Source organism: Ambystoma mexicanum, chromosome 10, assembly GCF_040938575.1.
Source record: "Ambystoma mexicanum isolate Mex_15411 chromosome 10, UKY_AmexF1_1, whole genome shotgun sequence".
Classification (NCBI taxonomy): domain Eukaryota; kingdom Metazoa; phylum Chordata; class Amphibia; order Caudata; family Ambystomatidae; genus Ambystoma; species Ambystoma mexicanum.
Genome location: NC_090932.1, coordinates 2,545,003 through 2,563,485, shown reverse-complemented (window position 1 = coordinate 2,563,485; position 18,483 = coordinate 2,545,003). Strand labels below are relative to the sequence as shown.

The window sequence follows — 18,483 nt, the reverse complement described above, 5'->3', positions numbered from 1 at the left end:
AACACCCTGCATGCTCACAAGCTACTAATAAGCACAACTGCATAAAGATATACAACACCCTGCATGCTCACACGCTACTAATAATCACAACTGCATAAAGATCAACACCCTGCATGCTCACACGCTACTAATAATCACAACTGCATAAAGATCAACACCCTGCATGCTCACAAGCTACTAATAAGCACAACTGCATAAAGATCAACACCCTGCATGCTCACACGCTACTAATAATCACAACTGCATAAAGATCAACAACCTGCATGCTCACAAGCTACTAATAAGCACAACTGCATAAAGATATACAACACCCTGCATGCTCACACGCTACTAATAATCACAACTGCATAAAGATCAACACCCTGCATGCTCACAAGCTACTAATAATCACAACTGCATAAAGATCAACACCCTGCATGCTCACACGCTACTAATAATCACAACTGCATAAAGATCAACACCCTGCATGCTCACACGCTACTAATAATCACAACTGCATAAAGATCAACACCCTGCATGCTCACACGCTACTAATAATCACAACTGCATAAAGAACACCCTGCATGCTCACACGCTACTAATAATCACAACTGCATAAAGATCAACACCCTGCATGCTCACACGCTACTAATAATCACAACTGCATAAAGATCAACACCCTGCATGCTCACAAGCTACTAATAAGCACAACTGCATAAAGATCAACACCCTGCATGCTCACACGCTACTAATAATCACAACTGCATAAAGATCAACACCCTGCATGCTCACACGCTACTAATAATCACAACTGCATAAAGATCAACACCCTGCATGCTCACACGCTACTAATAATCACAACTGCATAAAGATCAACACCCTGCATGCTCACAAGCTACTAATAATCACAACTGCATAAAGATCAACACCCTGCATGCTCACAAGCTACTAATAATCACAACTGCATAAAGATCAACACCCTGCATGCTCACAAGCTACTAATAATCACAACTGCATAAAGATCAACAACCTGCATGCTCACAAGCTACTAATAAGCACAACTGCATAAAGATATACAACACCCTGCATGCTCACACGCTACTAATAATCACAACTGCATAAAGATCAACACCCTGCATGCTCACAAGCTACTAATAAGCACAACTGCATAAAGATATACAACACCCTGCATGCTCACACGCTACTAATAATCACAACTGCATAAAGATCAACACCCTGCATGCTCACAAGCTACTAATAATCACAACTGCATAAAGATCAACAACCTGCATGCTCACAAGCTACTAATAAGCACAACTGCATAAAGATATACAACACCCTGCATGCTCACACGCTACTAATAATCACAACTGCATAAAGATCAACACCCTGCATGCTCACAAGCTACTAATAATCACAACTGCATAAAGATCAACACCCTGCATGCTCACAAGCTACTAATAATCACAACTGCATAAAGATCAACACCCTGCATGCTCACAAGCTACTAATAAGCACAACTGCATAAAGATATACAACACCCTGCATGCTCACACGCTACTAATAATCACAACTGCATAAAGATCAACACCCTGCATGCTCACAAGCTACTAATAATCACAACTGCATAAAGAACACCCTGCATGCTCACAAGCTACTAATAAGCACAACTGCATAAAGATATACAACACCCTGCATGCTCACACGCTACTAATAATCACAACTGCATAAAGATCAACACCCTGCATGCTCACACGCTACTAATAATCACAACTGCATAAAGATCAACACCCTGCATGCTCACACGCTACTAATAATCACAACTGCATAAAGATCAACACCCTGCATGCTCACAAGCTACTAATAATCACAACTGCATAAAGATCAACAACCTGCATGCTCACAAGCTACTAATAAGCACAACTGCATAAAGATATACAACACCCTGCATGCTCACAAGCTACTAATAATCACAACTGCATAAAGATCAACACCCTGCATGCTCACAAGCTACTAATAATCACAACTGCATAAAGATCAACACCCTGCATGCTCACAAGCTACTATAGCAAAGCAGCAAAATAACCTTAAAAATAGTCTGTGCATTTACATAAATGTACAGTGGCATGGATGTCAAGTTAATAAAGATAGCCTTAATCGGGGGGTGGGTTCAGCTGTGCTCTGGACAAGTTAGTGGATTGAATTTGCTAGGGGTCTGGGGGGGGGGGGGGACCGAGTTCTGATCAGGTATAAGTTTGAAAAGAGAAAAGCTGGGTGATATGATCAGAGGTTTAAAAGGGGATAAGGACTTACAAATGGCTCTGCAGTGTGTAGACAGAATTAAGGTTATGGGGCACAAGCGGATATACATTACGTGGGATTTCTTGGCAGACATGCGGCGAGTAGGGACATTTGAAAAGATGATTTTCTCCCCCTAGTACCCCCCTCCTCCCCCAAAAGAGTCTGGGAAAGCAGGATACATAAAGGGCAGACTAGGTTAAATAGAGGAGACTCCACTTTCATGTCCATCTATAAACTTTCTAAAAAGGTGGACCCCCGCGCCCCCCTCACTCCTCCTTCTATATACACTGAAAGGCTTTGGGAGGTCGCAAGACGTGAGATTTACCTTCTCAGGAGGCTGCCGACATCCTGCAAGAGACAAATGAAAGGGGTCAGCTTTGCAAGCACAGCCTGAGAACACCTGTCCCAGGTCACCCAAACATGCAGCAAGGTCTCATTCCATACACAGTGGAAGTGCCTGAAGGGCACTCCACGCTAGTTCAGGACACAGGGTCAAACAGTGCTAAAATGTAGAGCTTTCCAAATGATTGCATGTTGTATTCCAACCAGAGCAATGTGAAACATGTGCACAATAACACATATTCCCGCCAGACACATGAACATCCAGAAGAGAGGAAGAATGATGGCGTATATCGTCCCAAAACAGTCAATACTATTAAGTAGCAGAGTTCTTCCAGTTAAGAGTACCAGGAGAGTGCAAGTCGGGTACGTATGTTATTGACAGTGTCCAAGACAACGTCATGTACAGGACAAAACACAGGCATCCAGCACCCCCAGCCAGCTCCTTCCAACTGCCAGTAAGCAGAACCCCAGGCACATAGAACATTCCACCCATGCAATGCATTCCACAAGCTGCACCATGCATTCCAACAGCATGCACTCGGACCAGCAGAATACGACTTATTTCCTATGCCCCTTGAAGCCCCTGCAGTCTGGCCACAGCTGTTTTATAAACTACTACTCTGTCCCGAGCTAGAATAAGGGTTGACCCCTCTCCACGATGCCTCCCCTCGTCTCAAATAGTTCCTCTGCTATGTTCCTTATCCATTTTGCTCTGGTAACATACGTACAAAATCAAAGGAGATGTAACTGGCGCCAGCAAGTGAAACAGAACTCGCTGCCGTTCATACCTAGTTTGCCAACTCCAACAGCCTGATGTAATGTGCTACTTTACCTGCATGTGAAGTCTTTGCTTTCAGTGTACCTGGCTGTGTACCACCTGCCCTTGAAGTCATGCACTTACCCCCTGATACGCCCTTGCCACCCAGCCTTCTCCTTCCATGCAGCAGAACCGAATGTTCTCTTCCGTTTCATCGCGTCTTGATTATTGTGCAGCTGGTTACTCGGTCTTTCTGTTGCTCATCTTGCCCCCATCCACTCAACTGCTTATTCTACTGTTCGTCTACCCCCCTGCTCTTCTATAAAAATGTGCTCCTTTCCATCTCTCTCCCGTTTAGTTCCTGCCTTCACCTCCACCATCTTTCAGAGTCTTGCTCCCCCATCGCTCTGCTGTTCCCTCTCCCTACATCCCAACTCGGGCTCTTTGCTCTCAGCACCTTCCCCACCCTTCCTCCTCGCCTTGTGCTCCTTCACACTGCTACTCCTTTTCCCTCCTGGCCCCGAAACTCTGGATTGCCCTAGTCCCCCACCCCTCCCTCCACACCTTTTATTTCTTTCCTCATCCTCCTATTCACGTGTCCACCGTACTGTGTTAATCTGTAAAGCCCCTTGGCCAAGGCGCTCTAGAAATGTCAATACATAGAAATAAAGAGCTGGTACAAAAAGGATGGAAACATGGAATGTGCACTTGCGCTCATCCCTGGAGCCTGATGAAGCGTTCAATTCAATCAGCATTGAATCCAGGTCACGGTACAGCGACCACTTTTAGCTTTTGGGATAGGACACGGGTTCCACAAAGGTAATTGGGTGCTGTAGGACAGGTTAGCCCTCACGGTGGTCTTTCATATGGCAGATCATTCGAGCTTCACCAACTTCCTGGGGTGCGTGGATCAGGTAACTAGCAATCCTTTGGAGGTTCACTTTGGGTCTTTTCAATCTACTAGCTCTCTGGTTATTTCTGGAGCCCGTTGACTCAGACATTCTGGCATTTATTTACTGTTTTCCAACTTTAAAAATCTTGCAAGTTGAGCGTGCAATCACATGTGGATGCCACAAAGAAGTGAGGGCTGAAAAATGTACAGAACTTTTCCGACATTAGTTAAACAGTGGGTGCAGCACCTACAATTAAAACAGTGTCAAAAGTGCATTATTTTCGGTACCAGACGGAGCATTTCTAAAAATAAAAACCCATTGCTATCCATTCTCTTTTGTCTTCTAAGTTCAAGTAGCAGTAATGTGAAAGACCTCAACTTGCACCTTAGCGAAGAGCTGACATTAGTGAACCGAGTGAGCAACCTGGTAACTCTCTTCCAGCGTCGCGAAGAGCCGACATTAGTGAACCGAGTGAGCACCCTGGTAACTCTTATCCAGCGTCGCGACGAGCTGACATTTGTGAACCGAGTGAGCACCCTGGTAACTCACTTCCAGCGTCGCGAAGAGCCGACATTAGTGAACCGAGTGAGCACCCTGGTAACTCTCTTCCACCGTCGCGAAGAGCCGACATTAGTGAACCGAGTGAGCACCCTGGTAACTCTCTTCCAGCATCGCGAAGAGCCGACATTAGTGAACCGAGTGAGCACCCTGGTATCTCTTCCAGCGTAGCGAAGAGCCAACATTAGTGAAGCGAGTGAGCACCCTGGTAACTCTCTTCCAGCGTCGCGAAGAGGGAACAAGTTACTTACCTGTAACTGTTGTTCTCCAGCATGGGTCTAGCATGGATTCACATGCTCATGAATATTCACCGTCAGGCTTGGAATCCTCGGTACAGAAAAAATCGGTATCAGTTTCGTTTCTGATCGGTCTTTCTTAGTAGTAACCAATCACTGATCTCTGGGTCATACTGCCCCCAGCCAATGACTGCCCTCTCCCTAAGCCCCGCCCCTGGCAGCCATCCTAAGATTTGGTAGCACGTAAAGTGGCAGTATGACCAAGTGAAGAGCCGCAGAGGGGTAGGAGGGAGGGTTCGCATGTGAATCCATGCCAGACCCATGTTGGAGAACAACAGTTACAGGTAAGTAACTTGTTCCTTCTCCAGCATGGGGTCTGGCATGGATTCACATGCTCATGAATATAAGAATACATAGCAGTACACACATGCACAACCAGGGGAGGTGGCAAAAGGCTCAACATTAAGCATTACATAAACTCAACATTAAGCAACTCTTACCTCCTCACCAGGCCCACCTTCAGGCGAACAGGTTGCGCAGCACTGCTGGCCGACCCTGGAGTCCCGATCGACGCAGTAGAATCTCGTGAAGGTGTGAGTCGACCTCCACGTAGCAGCCCTGCAGATGTCCAGCAGGGGCACACCAGACAGGAACGCCGTGGTAGCAGCGATCGCTCTGGTCGAATGGGCTCGCGGACGGCCGGGCAGCGGTTGGTTTGCCAACCGGTGACAGTGCATGATGCAGCCGGAGAGCCATCTGGAAATGGAAGCCTTCGAGAGAGCCTTCCCTTGGTTCCCAGGTCCAAAGTTCACAAATAGCTGTGATGTCTTCCGAAAACTCTTCATGCGGTCCACGTAGAACTTCAGCGCTCTAGCCACATCCAGCGAGTGCAAAGTCCTTTCGGCCGGTGACGAAGGCGACGGGAAGAAAACAGGCAACACCAAGGACTTGTTGAGGTGGAAGTCCGACGGCACCTTGGGCATAAAGGAGGGGTGCGTCCTCAGCACCACCCTCGAGTTGTAAAAAGTCAAGTATGGAGGCTTGCAAGATAAGGCCTGGATCTCTCCCACTCATCGCGCCGAGGTGATGGCCACGAGAAATGCTGTCTTCCACGACAGGAACTTCAACAGCGCCAAATGCATAGGCTCGAATGGGCCCCCCCCTCCCCCCACAAGACCACAAGGACGCCCGTCCTGTAGTTCTGGTGTATCGGGAGATGGCAGCCAGATGTATTTTGATGGAGGCGTGAGCTAGTCCAGCTTTGGCCAGCGACCGTAGGTACGGCAGTACTTGAGGGACCGTAATCCGCAGAGGGTTAATCTTCTGTGCACAGCACCAGACAGAGAACATCTTCCACTTATGTCCATAACACTTGAAAGTTGAGGACGCCCTGGCCTTTGCAAGAACCTCTCTGCAGTCAGCCGGGATATCGTATCCTCCAAACTCTAGTGCTGCAGGAGCCAGGCCTGCAAGTTCAGCGACTCCGGGTCATGAAGAAGAATGGCGCCTCCTTCTCTGGACAGAAGTTCCGCCGGCAGCTTGACTGGTGTGGACGCCGACAAGTCCAGAAGGTCCGGGAACCAGATCTGCCTCGGCCACGCCGGTGCGACTAGGATCATCCTGCAGCGGGACCTCTTGAGCCGGTTGACAAGTCGGAGCAGCAACGGCAACGGAGGGAACGCATAAAGGAATAGGCCGTCCCAGGGGAACGAGAAAGCATCGCCCATGCTCCTCGGCTGGGGAAACCTGCTGGTGAACCGCTGGCACTTGGGAGTTCGTCGCTGTCGCGAACATATCGATCTGGGGTTTGCCCCATCGCTGGAAGAGTCGATCCACTTGATCCTGGCGTAGTTCCCACTCGTGGCACGAGCGCAGCTCCCTGCTGAGTGAGTCGGCAATGGTGTTTTTTATTCCTGCCAGATGAAAAGGTACCAGAAACATCCCTTGGGCGACGGCCCAATGCCACAGATCCTGGGCCTCTTTGGATAGGGCTGGGGATCTGGTCCCGCCCTGCTTCCGTATGTAGAACATCGTGGTGGTGTTGTCGGTGAAGATCCTCACCACCTTGCCCTTGAGAGACGGGAGGAAGGACCTGAGGGCCCAGAGCACTGCACGGAGCTCCAAGATGTTGATGTGGAACGGTTTCTCCTCCGGGAGCCAAAGGCCTCTCGCGTGAAGATCTCCCGTGTGCGCTCCCCACCCTTCCAGGGAGGCATCCGTCGTCACCGTCACCTGGTGAGCTGGGGTCTGAAAGTCCGTGGCCGCCGTCAGATGAGCGCGGGCACCCCACCACCGGATTGCTTGACGGAAGGTCTCGTTGAGCGTGATCTTGTCCTCGAAGCTGCCCGTCGCTTGAATCCAGCGAGCATCGAGGAATTCCTGTAGCGGGCGCATCCGAAGCCTGCAAAGGCGCACGAGATAAATGCAGGAGGACATCATCCCGAGAAGGGACTTGAAGGCTCTTACCCTGGCCACGTCTGCGGCCAGCAGCCGCTGCACCTTTCCTCCGACGGTGAGGCCAGCCGCGCCACTGTGTCGAGCTTCGCTCCCAGAAACAGTGCCGCTTGCGATGGGGCCAGGTGGGATTTGGGAAAATTGATGGAGAATCCCAGGTCCGTGAGCAGCTGGACAGTCTTTGCTGTCTGTTCCACGGCGAGCTCCCTCGTCTTTGCTCGGATGAGCCAGTCGTCCAGGTGAGGGTAAACGTGAATCCCCTGCAGGCGCAGCTGCGCCGCCACTGGTGCGAGGCACTTGGTGAACACCCTGGGTGCCGACTTCAATCCGAATCGGAGGGCCTTGAACTGGTAGTGCCGTCCTTGGACCACGAACCTGAGGAACTTTCGGTGCCCCTTTAGAATGGGGATGTGGAAGTACGCATCCTCCAAATCCAACGACGACAGGAAATCGCCCTCCTCCAGCTGTCCCAGCACATGCTGGAGGGTGACCATCCGGAACTTCTGCCTTGATGTACTTGTTCAGTCGTCGTAGGTCCAGGATGGGGCGCCACCCTCCTGTCTTCTTTTTTACTAGGAAATACCTCGAGTAAACTCCGGAGCCCCAGAGCCTCCTTGGGACGAGCTCGATGGCACCTTTCTTGAGCATCGCCTTTACCTCCAACAGAAGTTGAGGGACGTGGATTTCTTTCCTGGCCACGGGTGGAATGCGGGGGCACTTCCTTTGGAACTCGAAGGCGTGCCCCTGGGCCAGGGCGTCCAGCACCCAATGGTCGGTGGAGATGGACTCCCACACGCTGACGAACTTCGCCAGCCGGCCTCCCACCGGGGTGCTTCGTGGGGGCCCGACCTTAGCTTAGCGAAGAGCTGACATTAGTGAACCCAGTGAGCACCCTGGTAAGTCTCTTCCAGCGTCGCGAAGAGCTGACATTAGTGAACCGAAGCTGAGCATCTCATTGGCGCAGCAGACGTAGGAAGACTCCAGACAGACGCTATACAGCTCAAGGCTACCCATAAGAGCGCACTGCAAAACAACGTAGTCCTCAAAGGGCATTTGAAATTTCTCAGTTTTCGTTGTGGGGCTTAGAATGTACACTCTGCGGCGCTCGCATGATGCACCCGAACCAGGGAAAACGAGCGGCACGAGTTCTGTGAACTGACCAGATCTCCCAGGGCCTGGTTGTTAGGGCGAATTCTCTGTTTAGGCTGAATGTCTTAACCTAGTGAGTCCCCCAGCAGCTTTGCTGGATTTCTGGAGTTTGTTTTTTCTCTCCTGCCAAGAGTGAGACTCTTTCTCCCACTCTTGGACATGTGTGGTATTTCTTTGAATGTCAATGTGTTCTATGGGCTATGGGGTCTTTTACTCCATAGGGTCTCATGTGTTTTTACTATGTGTGTTACACCGCACCCTCCGTGCAGTAACACAGGGGCGTCCTAGGTGACCCCCACCATAGGCTCCCTACCCTCGAACTGACTACTGTCTCACAGGGCATGTAAAGTCACCATTGGCTTTACTAGTCCCAAATTTGCTAACAGAACCAGTACAAACCATCATATTGTGGACGTACTGGTAGGGGCAATTCGATTGCCCCTGGGTCTGTTCGGGGGGGGGGGGGGGTACTGTCCCGTCCTCCCTCGTCGAGTTTTGGCTGGTGGCAGTGGATACTACTTTTTATATTCAACCGCAAATATCTCTCTATGGGATTTTCCCATTGTTCGAGGCTAATACTTTTTAGCATTAGTCTCTAACATACCGCCGGTTTATTTATTTATTAATTCACCGGTTGGTATTTTCTGCCAAAACTCGGTTTTAAAAATGGCGTTTGTGTTCGCCTCTGTAACTCCAAACCAAAGGTTGAGCCCTTTGTTCCACTTTTGGCGGGCTTCTACACAGAAGCCCTCCAAAGTGGTGCCACTCTATCTGGGTAACCACAGGGGGTACCTTGGACCAAGTTGCCTTTCCAACTCAGGTTGCACTCTTGTGTGATTGGCCCAAGTGGTGAGCGACCCCGCTCACCACTTAGCATGTTTGATTGACAGCTAGGCTGAATGAATGGGGGTTTTCTGCATAAAAGCAGGGCTTTGGGGACTGGAACTTCAGAAGTCGCCACAGGACCTGAAAATCCGAAGAGGGAGAAGCTGAGCCGACCTGCTACGACACCACCGGTGGAGCCCTGCTGAATCGACCCACCACTTCCCAACGACAGAGGAGATCTCCCTGCTGGAGAGTCTTCTTCCCTTGACTGGTGGGCACAACCAGTTTGCTTTCTTCTTCGCAACAAAGGACGATTCATGGTCGAATTGCCCGTGCCAAGCACCCCGGCAGCCGGATAGCCACTTGCCCTGCACCGCGAATAAAAAAGGACCACTCCTTTTAAGTTGAGGACTCCAAGGCTGGTTTCTTCCCTGGTAGTGCAACGGACTCCTGTTTTCCTCTACGTCGAGATCATCTCTTCCCCTGGACGAAGCACCGACTTGCATCTACTACCAGGAACAACTGCCCCCGCTGGAGCGTTCTCTTCATTTTCAAGGTACCGTGTCCGCCAGGCCTCCCTTTCTAAAGATCGTTATAAGGTAATAACTCCTTTACTTTCTGGATTGGGCTGGCCACCTTGACCATCTAACTGGTCCCTTCCTTTGGTCCAACTCTTTTCCGAACTTGTTACGAGACTTTTGTGCACTTTTAAACCGTGTGACCTTGGACACAATTTGACCGGAGCCTCTTAAAGCGGGTCCGGCCTTTTGAACTTTGACTCTACGGTTTTAACCTGCCTATTTTCTCTCTCTGTGTTCTTTCAAAAGTGTTGGGATCTGTTTCATTCTTTGCTCTGCCTTTCTCTCCCTTTTAACCTGATTGATTCGAGTGTCATCTTAGTTTAGCGCTCACCGCTGTCTGGAAATAAGTGTTGCCTTTGCTAAGAATGGTCTATCATTCGTTGAAGGGAGTGTATATCTTTTAGTGACCCGTGTTTCTGAACTGCTCAAACAATAGTTCCAGTGTGTTTACCTAGATGTGTTTAAATAAATAATTATATCTCTTTTACACCAAGCTCTGGTCAGAGTTTGCTTGTTGAACTGTGTTCTCTTGACCTATTGCGAATACTCTGTATACTGCCTAACTCTTCTTGAGAGAAGTCTGACTGCTCAGCCACAGCTAACAGGTAAATCTGGGTGGTGCAGACTGCTACCAATTGGGTTTACTGCTAACTCCTGTGGACTTAAACTTTTTGCAGTGGTCCCAGAGGGAACTGCACAGGTTTCTGCCTAACACTGGTTCTGCTACAGCAGCTGTGCCCGAGTAGCTGCTAGGCACACTGGTGCAGGCGCTACAGGAGAAGTGTTGTAATATATCTTTTGTTCTGGTGTGGAATTCTACTGCTGTAGAATTCCACACCTCGCTGTTCCATTCTTGTTTACTTACGTGTTAGCCTGAGTTGGGGATTCGAGGTTTTGCCAGTTGGAGCGGAGAGTGAGGAAGGCAGAGTCCCGCTGGCTCAGCTTGATCAATAAAGAAGCTTGCTCCTAATCCATGGTGTTTGCCTCATTATAAACACTGGCGAAGAGGTGATCAACCTGTTCAACCCACGCGCCTTGGCCAGCGCACCCAGCGGCTATGGTCCTGCCTTTTCTCCCGTTGTCGTGTGTTCCCGGTCAGGGTGGGAGACCACCGACACTCTCCAGGCGGCGTCTCCGCGTTGTGAACCAGCGCTGGGTGAATTTCCCATGGCCGTTGCCAAGCATCTGCAGCTGCCTGCCCCCCCCCTCCAGTGCCGGGGCCGTGTATTGCTCGCCGTGTGAGTCAACAGCATCCAGGAGTCTGTGTGCCCACTTCAGCAGGCCTGCGCCCCCGGCCCGGGTTGAGCGTGGTGCTAGTGTTTTAAGCATCACGTTCGGCGCAGCAGGTGAGGAAGCGAAGGCACCCTCCTGTCCGCGCGCGGCCCCGCTGCTGTTGTCTCCAATTCCTTTGCCCGAGTCAAGCCTGATGGGAGGGGGAGAAGTGTGTTTGGTCGGAGGGGATCCAACCACCAGTCGTTTTCCTGGGTCCGCACGTCAAGCGCTCAGGAAGGGCAGACCCAACCTCTCACGTAGCTGCCTCCCAGACACGCCCTGATGAAACGTTAACCCTTGCTGGGTTTGAAGGTGTGATTGCCATTACAAGAGCCGCATTTGAGCAAATGAGGAAACGTTAACCCTTGCCGGGTTGGTGAAGCAATTTGCGACTCAGCTAACAGAGTCTACATTTGAGTTGGTGATGAAACATTAACCCTTGCCCGGGTGGACAGGCAATTTGTGTCTTAGCAGGGGCTACATTGAACCTGATGAGCCCCTGTTGGGGTGTTTCTCGTGGCCTATCGGCTATTCCAACATTAGAAATTGATGACATTTTTCAATCCTGGGAGAACACTGTATTAGAGTGGGTCCATCTCAAACAAACTCAACCACTTCAGTTCCCAGTGCCTGTCAACCATGCAGCACAGCAATGCGCGCCCCCCGCCCCCTGCCTTCCTGCCTAATTCTGGGTGGATAAGTTCAGAGTATATCTCAGGGCTTCCGGAGGAGCGAAGCTCACAGATGACAAGGAAGCGGCCCTGCTGAACTGCCTGGGCACTGAGGGACTCAATCTTCAGACATCTTCCTGGACCCAATGTGCTTGCACATCGCCCCGAAAATGGCGAAGGGGGCGATGCTGCTCAGGATGTTGTGCTCGCATATGAAACTGCCCTCGGCAAGTTGGAGGCGCGTTTTGGAAAGAGGGCCAACGTGGTGCTTGAAAGGTACCATTTCTTCTCGAGGGCACAAGGATCTGGCGAGAGTATCGACTCTTGCATAACTGCTCTTCGTACTCTAATAGCCACGTGCAAGTTCACAGGTTTGATAGACTAATACATCCGCGATCAAGTTATGATGGGGACAAGCGACTCCAGGGTCAGAGAAAGACTGTGGATAGAGAAGGATCCACCCTTGGAGAAAGTAATTGAGATATCCCGGGCCATGGAAGAATCCAGGAGAAGTGTGAAGGAAGTGACGGACAAGGGAGAGGTTGTGCATGCGGTGATACCCCGTAGGGGCGACGATTCCAGGAACAAATACAAAGACGCCAAGGGGACGTTTGGTTCGAGGGATCTGTGCAAAAAGTGTGGTTGGCGGGGACATTTAGCAGGGTCAAAAGAATGTCCCGCTTCCACTGTGGAGTGTAAGTGCAAAGGGAGAGGACACTATGCTCGCATGTGCAGGAGTGCTGCGCTCAGTAGGGAAACCGTGAAGATGGTGGATGCTAATAACGATGAGGAGGATGTGACAGTGGTTGGTTACATTGGGTGTTCTCAACCGGTATGCGGGGATACTAAGGAAGGGTTGGTGTTGAGTGTGGGCTCTGGAAGAAAGAGTGTTTGGGCCACCCTAAGAGTCAATGGCGTGCCTGTAGAGTTGATGGTGGACACGGGGTCCCCCTATACAATGATCTCTCCTGAACTCTATGGTTCAAAATTCCAGAAGAGGGTGTCTGACCTGTCTCCTTCGGACATCAATCCTTGTGCTTACGCCCGCGTTCCCATTAAGGTTCTGGGTTTTGAGTGGGTTACCATAGAATTTCAAGGACGCAAGACCCGGGGAAAACTTTGTGGCCCACAAGGGTGATCCTGTTGTTGGATGGGACGAACAGGCTGCTTTAGAGATCGAAATACGCCCTGGAAAGACTGTTCCTGTTTTGAGTGTGAGCGAAGGCGTGGGTAGTACTGATTTGGCCGAGCCATTGACGGCAGAACAACTTGAAATTAAGTTTCCCACTGTTTTTACTTCTAAACTGGGCAAGTTGAAGGGTTTCGCCCACAAGATAGTCCTTAAGAGAGGTGCCATTCCCAGTGTTCATAAGGTCAGGAGAGTTCCTGTAGTGGTTCGTGATGCTTTAAAAGGGGAACTTGCCAAGCTCATGGAGGCTGGAGTCATTGAGGAGGTGGAGTGTTCAGAATGGTTGGCCCCGGTGGTGTTGGCACGCAAGGTGGATGGCAACATGAGGATGTGTGTAGATCTCAGAGATCTTAATTCCAACACCTGGATCAACAGACATCCTTTGCCGAATATCAATGAGATGCTTTCTTTGGTGGGTGGGGCCCCGTGTTTCCCCACCTTTGACCCTTCATCCGCTTACCATCAGATAGATCTACATATTGAGTCCCGCCCACTTACCTCTTTCGTCACCCCTTTTGGTGCATTTCGTTTTTGTAGGATGCCTTTCGGGTTGACATCCGCTTCCGCTGTGTTTCAAAGAGTTATGCAGAAGCTATTCGCAGGTATCCAAGGGGTGGAGTGTTTCCAAGATGACATTTTGGTCTGGGGAAAGTCTTGTGCGAACATGACAGTAGGGTTATGCAGGTGATGGAGGAGTGGCCTTACTGTTAAGCTGAGCAAGTGTAAGGTGGGTCTGCCTAGTGTGACTTACCTTGGCCACACGTTGGATGCCAAAGGTACAAGATTTGGTAAAGGTGTTACGTGATGCCCCTCCTCCGGTGAATAAAGAACTGAGGTCTTTCATGGATCTTGCTGAATATTATAGTCGATTCGTGTCTTCTTTTGCTGACAAAACTGTTGGTATGAGAGCCTTGCGCAGGAAGGGTGTTCATTTCGAGTGGTCCGATCAGTGCCAAAGCGAATTAGGGAATTTGAAAGAGGAAGTCGATCAGGCCCCTTCTTTGGGTTCCTTCTGCCCTTCCAGGAAAACTGTTCTGACGGTCGACGCTAGTGAGTACGGAATTGGAACTGTGTTGTAGCAGAGGGAAGGTGGTGTATTCCATCCTGTTGCGTTTGCGTCCAGGGTCCTCAAAGAAGCGGAGCAAAAGTATGCAGTGATAGAAAGGGAGGCGCTAGCGGCTGTGTGGGCCTTGAAACATTTTAGGACTTTCCTATGGGGTGTCGAGTATACACTTCGCACAGACCATAAACCTTTGGTACATGTTTTGATGACTAAAGGGTTGTCACAAGCCTCATCCAGAATCATGAGATGGCTGGCCGACATGAGTGAATTTAACTTCATGGTCGAGTATGTCCCCAGAGTAAAGAACGCTGTCGCAGATTGTTTGTCGCAATTTCCGCGTTCAGGTAGTTTTGATGAGGGTCAGGATGTAGTGGGTGATGAGTGTATCTTGATAGCAGGTGTTGCTCCTGCGGTTTGTGAACAAATGTGGAGTGAGGAGTGTTCCCGGGACCCGGTGTTAATTGACATCAAGACTGCTCTTAGAAGTGGTGTTCGTAATGAGGATTTATCCAAGCTCTATGGTCACGTGTGGCAGGAATTGTCAGAGGGTTCTTGGGGTGTAGCCAGGGGTTTGAGGTTGATTCCACCTGAGTAGCTTAAAGGTAGGCTTGTGGCCCTAGCTCACGAGGGGCACCTGGGAAGGTCTATGACCAAGAGAAGGCTGAGAGAAGTGTACTGGTGGCCCGGAATGGATGATGTGGAGGTCGTAGTTAAGGATTGTTCAGCGTGTTCTGCTAGTGATCAGAGCAAAACGCCCACTTCCCAGCCAGTCTACCCCGTTGAGATTCCTGAGAATGTGTGGTCGAAGGTGGCCGTCGACATAATGGGTCCCATAGACACCTTGGGTGGTGGTCTTAGGTTCATTGTGGTGATGGTAGATTATACATCTAGGTGGGTGGAAGCTACGGCTTTGTCATCCGCGACGCCTGAGAAGGTGGTGGAGTTCCTTTCCGTGGTATTTGACAGAGAAGGTATACCTGCTAGTGTAGTTACGGATAACTGGGCACAATGTGTATCCGTTTTTATGCAAGAGTTTTTTTAAAAACTTAGGAATCCGTCACCATAGAGTCTCATTGTATAATCCAGAAGCCAATGGTCTTGTGGAGCGCATGAACCATTTTGTGAAGGGGGCCATACAGTTAGCTCTTGCCAATGGTCTTCCGTGGAGCAATGTGGTCTCGGAAGCTCTTAAAGCTTACAGGTTGACTCCTTCGGCACTCACAGGGTTTTCCCCGTTTGAGCTGATGCGGGGAAGGAAGGTGGGGGGCACTCGTCGCAAGTTGACATGCATGAAGTCTTGGATCGGGTGCGACGGAAACAAGCATTTTTCTTGCAGGGCAGCTAAGGCGCAGGAGACCCCTATCTATTGAGGTAGGCGATCGTGTTGTAATAAAGAACCCGAGGTTTGTGGCTAACGGGGTTAGTAAGGAACAAGTTACTTACCTGTAACTGTTGTTCTCCAGCATGGGTCTGGCATGGATTCACATGCTCATGAATATTCACCGTCAGGCGGGGAATCCTCGGTACAGAAAAAAATCAGTATCAGTTTGGTTTCTGATCTGTCTTTCTTAGTAGTAAGCAATCGCTGATCTCTGGGTCATACTGCCCCAGCCAATGACTGCCCTCTCCCTAAGACCCGCCCCTGGCAGCCATCCTAAAATTTGGTAGCACGTAAAGTGGCAGTATGACCAAGTGAAGAGCCGCAGAGGGGTAGGAGGGAGGGTTCGCATGTGAATCCATGCCAGACCCATGCTGGAGAACAACAGTTACAGGTAAGTAACTTGTTACTTCTGTAGCATGGGGTCTGGCATGGATTCACATGCTCATGAATATAAGAATACATAGCAGTGCACACATGCACAACCACGGGATGTCGGTCTAGAAAATTGAACACCTCTCAACATTAACAGCAAACGTATATTGGTGGCTGAAGGCCAATCGTCTCATGTGCAGAACGATAGAAATACAGATTTCAATGCTTAACTAATGAGCGGCCATTTTGATATAGCAAGGATCGCCATTTTGTTCTCTAACCATTGCTTCTGTTCAAACTGCTTCGCAGCTTTCATTTCTCGCAAATTCTGCTTATTCTGCTTGACTGTTAACATTGTTGTCTGAACGTGAAAGGGCAAGGCCGCGAGGCTAAGAAGGAGCTTGTTGAAACACAACGTGGGCAGCCCAGAGAGGAATGCCCAGCTCCCTCCCAGAGGTAGCCTTGAAGGAGAGCCGCAGTGCATTTAATCATTTCGCAGCTGCCAGCCAGTCTCGTTAAATGGTAGAAAATGTTAGAATAAGGCAGCCAGAGGCCTGAATTATGCTCTTCTTACGGCCCCCCCTTCTCCAGCCCTGTAGAGCGTGTCGGCTCCCAGGACACGAATAGCAACTCACAGATAGCAAGGTCTGGAATGTGACTCTTCCCCCGTAGGTAGCCCGCTTACAAGAACAGAAGCACAATGTTCTGTTCAACAACAGGAGTATGTCTCTACACTTGCAGAGTTGCATATTGTTGCTAGAATAGATATTTGAAGGCGTCATATTCGTCGAAACTGTCCATCATCACACTGAGTTCAAAGAATCCCAATAGAGGGCGGTGTTAAACATGTCACAGCTGATTGTATGATGTGCATTTTGTATATATGTAACTGATGTACGCAATTCGCTCTCTTGCGTCCCTCGAGGTCTAGAGATACACGTCGCGGGGCGTGAGACCGAGTTGGCCAACTGAGACTATTTGCTTGCAATAAACCCTAGCTTTTGGGAATACAACCTCGTGTCTGGCGTATCTATCGTGTATGGTGATTTACCTTGTTTCCATAACGCGAGGGACCCCTAAGAGCCCCTTTCAAGATGGCGCCCAAATAGGGACCCTCCCCCACTTGTTCCATCGTGTACGTTGTAATAGAGTCAAGGCGGAGAACGGCGAGGACGGGACGATCGAGCCGGGATCAAGAGGTGTTCGGGGCGCCCTGTAGAAGCGATGAGATTCCTTTGCAGATCTGCACACATCTGATCCCTGATCGACGTACCGGGCCACAGGACAAGGAGGCGAGGGTCCCAAAACGAGGCAGAATCCAAGAAACACAGACACGACGTCATTGGTTGCGTCTGAAAACAGACGAATTGTGTCCTCGAGGGCAAATTGATTTATCAGGTGAGTCATTCCCCAATTCGAAATAACCCTGATATTGGTTGAGAGTTGACTTTACAAAATCAAACGCCCAGAGTAAGGTTGATTAGCCAAGGGGAAGGTTGAAACATGCCTGGGGTATTGTCCACTCTAGCAGGGCTTTTCCGCTGCGGTAGACAATCTTTGGAAAATGGCCAAATTGCACCACCTGGGGGAACGCCAGCGTATAACATGTATGCGAAATATGGTGTGGGAGGGATAATATTCTGTGAGACTTGGCATAGGCCAACCAGAAAGCAACAAGACCATCAGTGGCCGATAAATGGTAGTTTTGAGATCGCGAGGATAGATAACCTGGAAGGGGTGCTGATAAGAAAGCAAGCGCGTCCCGCAGCATTTGATACTATTAAGGACTGGAGGAGGGAAGCAATGCTCCGTTTTAAAAGTAGAGCGAAGCATGCGCGCAGACATAAATCGAAAGATGAAGTAGAGGAAGAGAAGGAAGGAGGAGGAGTGGACAGAGAGTCTAAGGAGGGCAGGCAGACGTGACCAGTTGAGCGTGGAAAAGATATACCCACAACGAGAATTGCACATAGCAGATGAATTAATGGAAAACATATTGATCCATACGAAACAAGGCCCAAGATCAGCAGCCAGCCCAAACACACCAGTAACTATTGCTCAAGTCCCTCCCGCAGCTCAAACTCTCCCTCCCGTAACTCTCCCTCCCGTAACTCAAGCCCTCCCACAGCCACAGACCGCACACGTAGCACCTCCCAGTAGCCAGCCAGGCCCACAGCAGACACTTCCCATTCCAGTTGTCCCATCCGCACCTCCCGCCCTAGATACAGACTCGGTACCGTCCGTCCCTCCCGGGGTTGAAGTTGAAACCACGGGGGCGAGAGGCGGGACTGAACAAAGTGGATGTGCACGGGTAACTCACAGTGCGATCAGCAAGGAAAGAAAGGTGGAGTTGCAGCAACAGGCGGAGATGTATATAGACGGGAATGATGGGACGGCAACATTGGCCTCGATGTATGGTTTCCGAAGAAGCAATGAAAGACAGGTAGTGTTGGAATGCATGGG

General features: G+C 49.9%; 1 protein-coding gene across 4 annotated transcripts in view; it reads right to left on the bottom strand.

Moving 5' to 3' along the window:
• LOC138491094 (E3 ubiquitin-protein ligase TRIM39-like) overlaps window positions 1-18,483 on the bottom strand; it is a 289,556-nt gene that overhangs the window by 37,797 nt on the left and 233,276 nt on the right. For all 4 annotated transcript variants that reach the window (XM_069617406.1, XM_069617409.1, XM_069617408.1 and 1 more), the window contains one exon: window positions 2,606-2,628. In XM_069617406.1, the coding sequence (XP_069473507.1) occupies window positions 2,606-2,628 (23 nt within the window). The remainder of the gene's footprint in view (window positions 1-2,605; window positions 2,629-18,483) is intronic.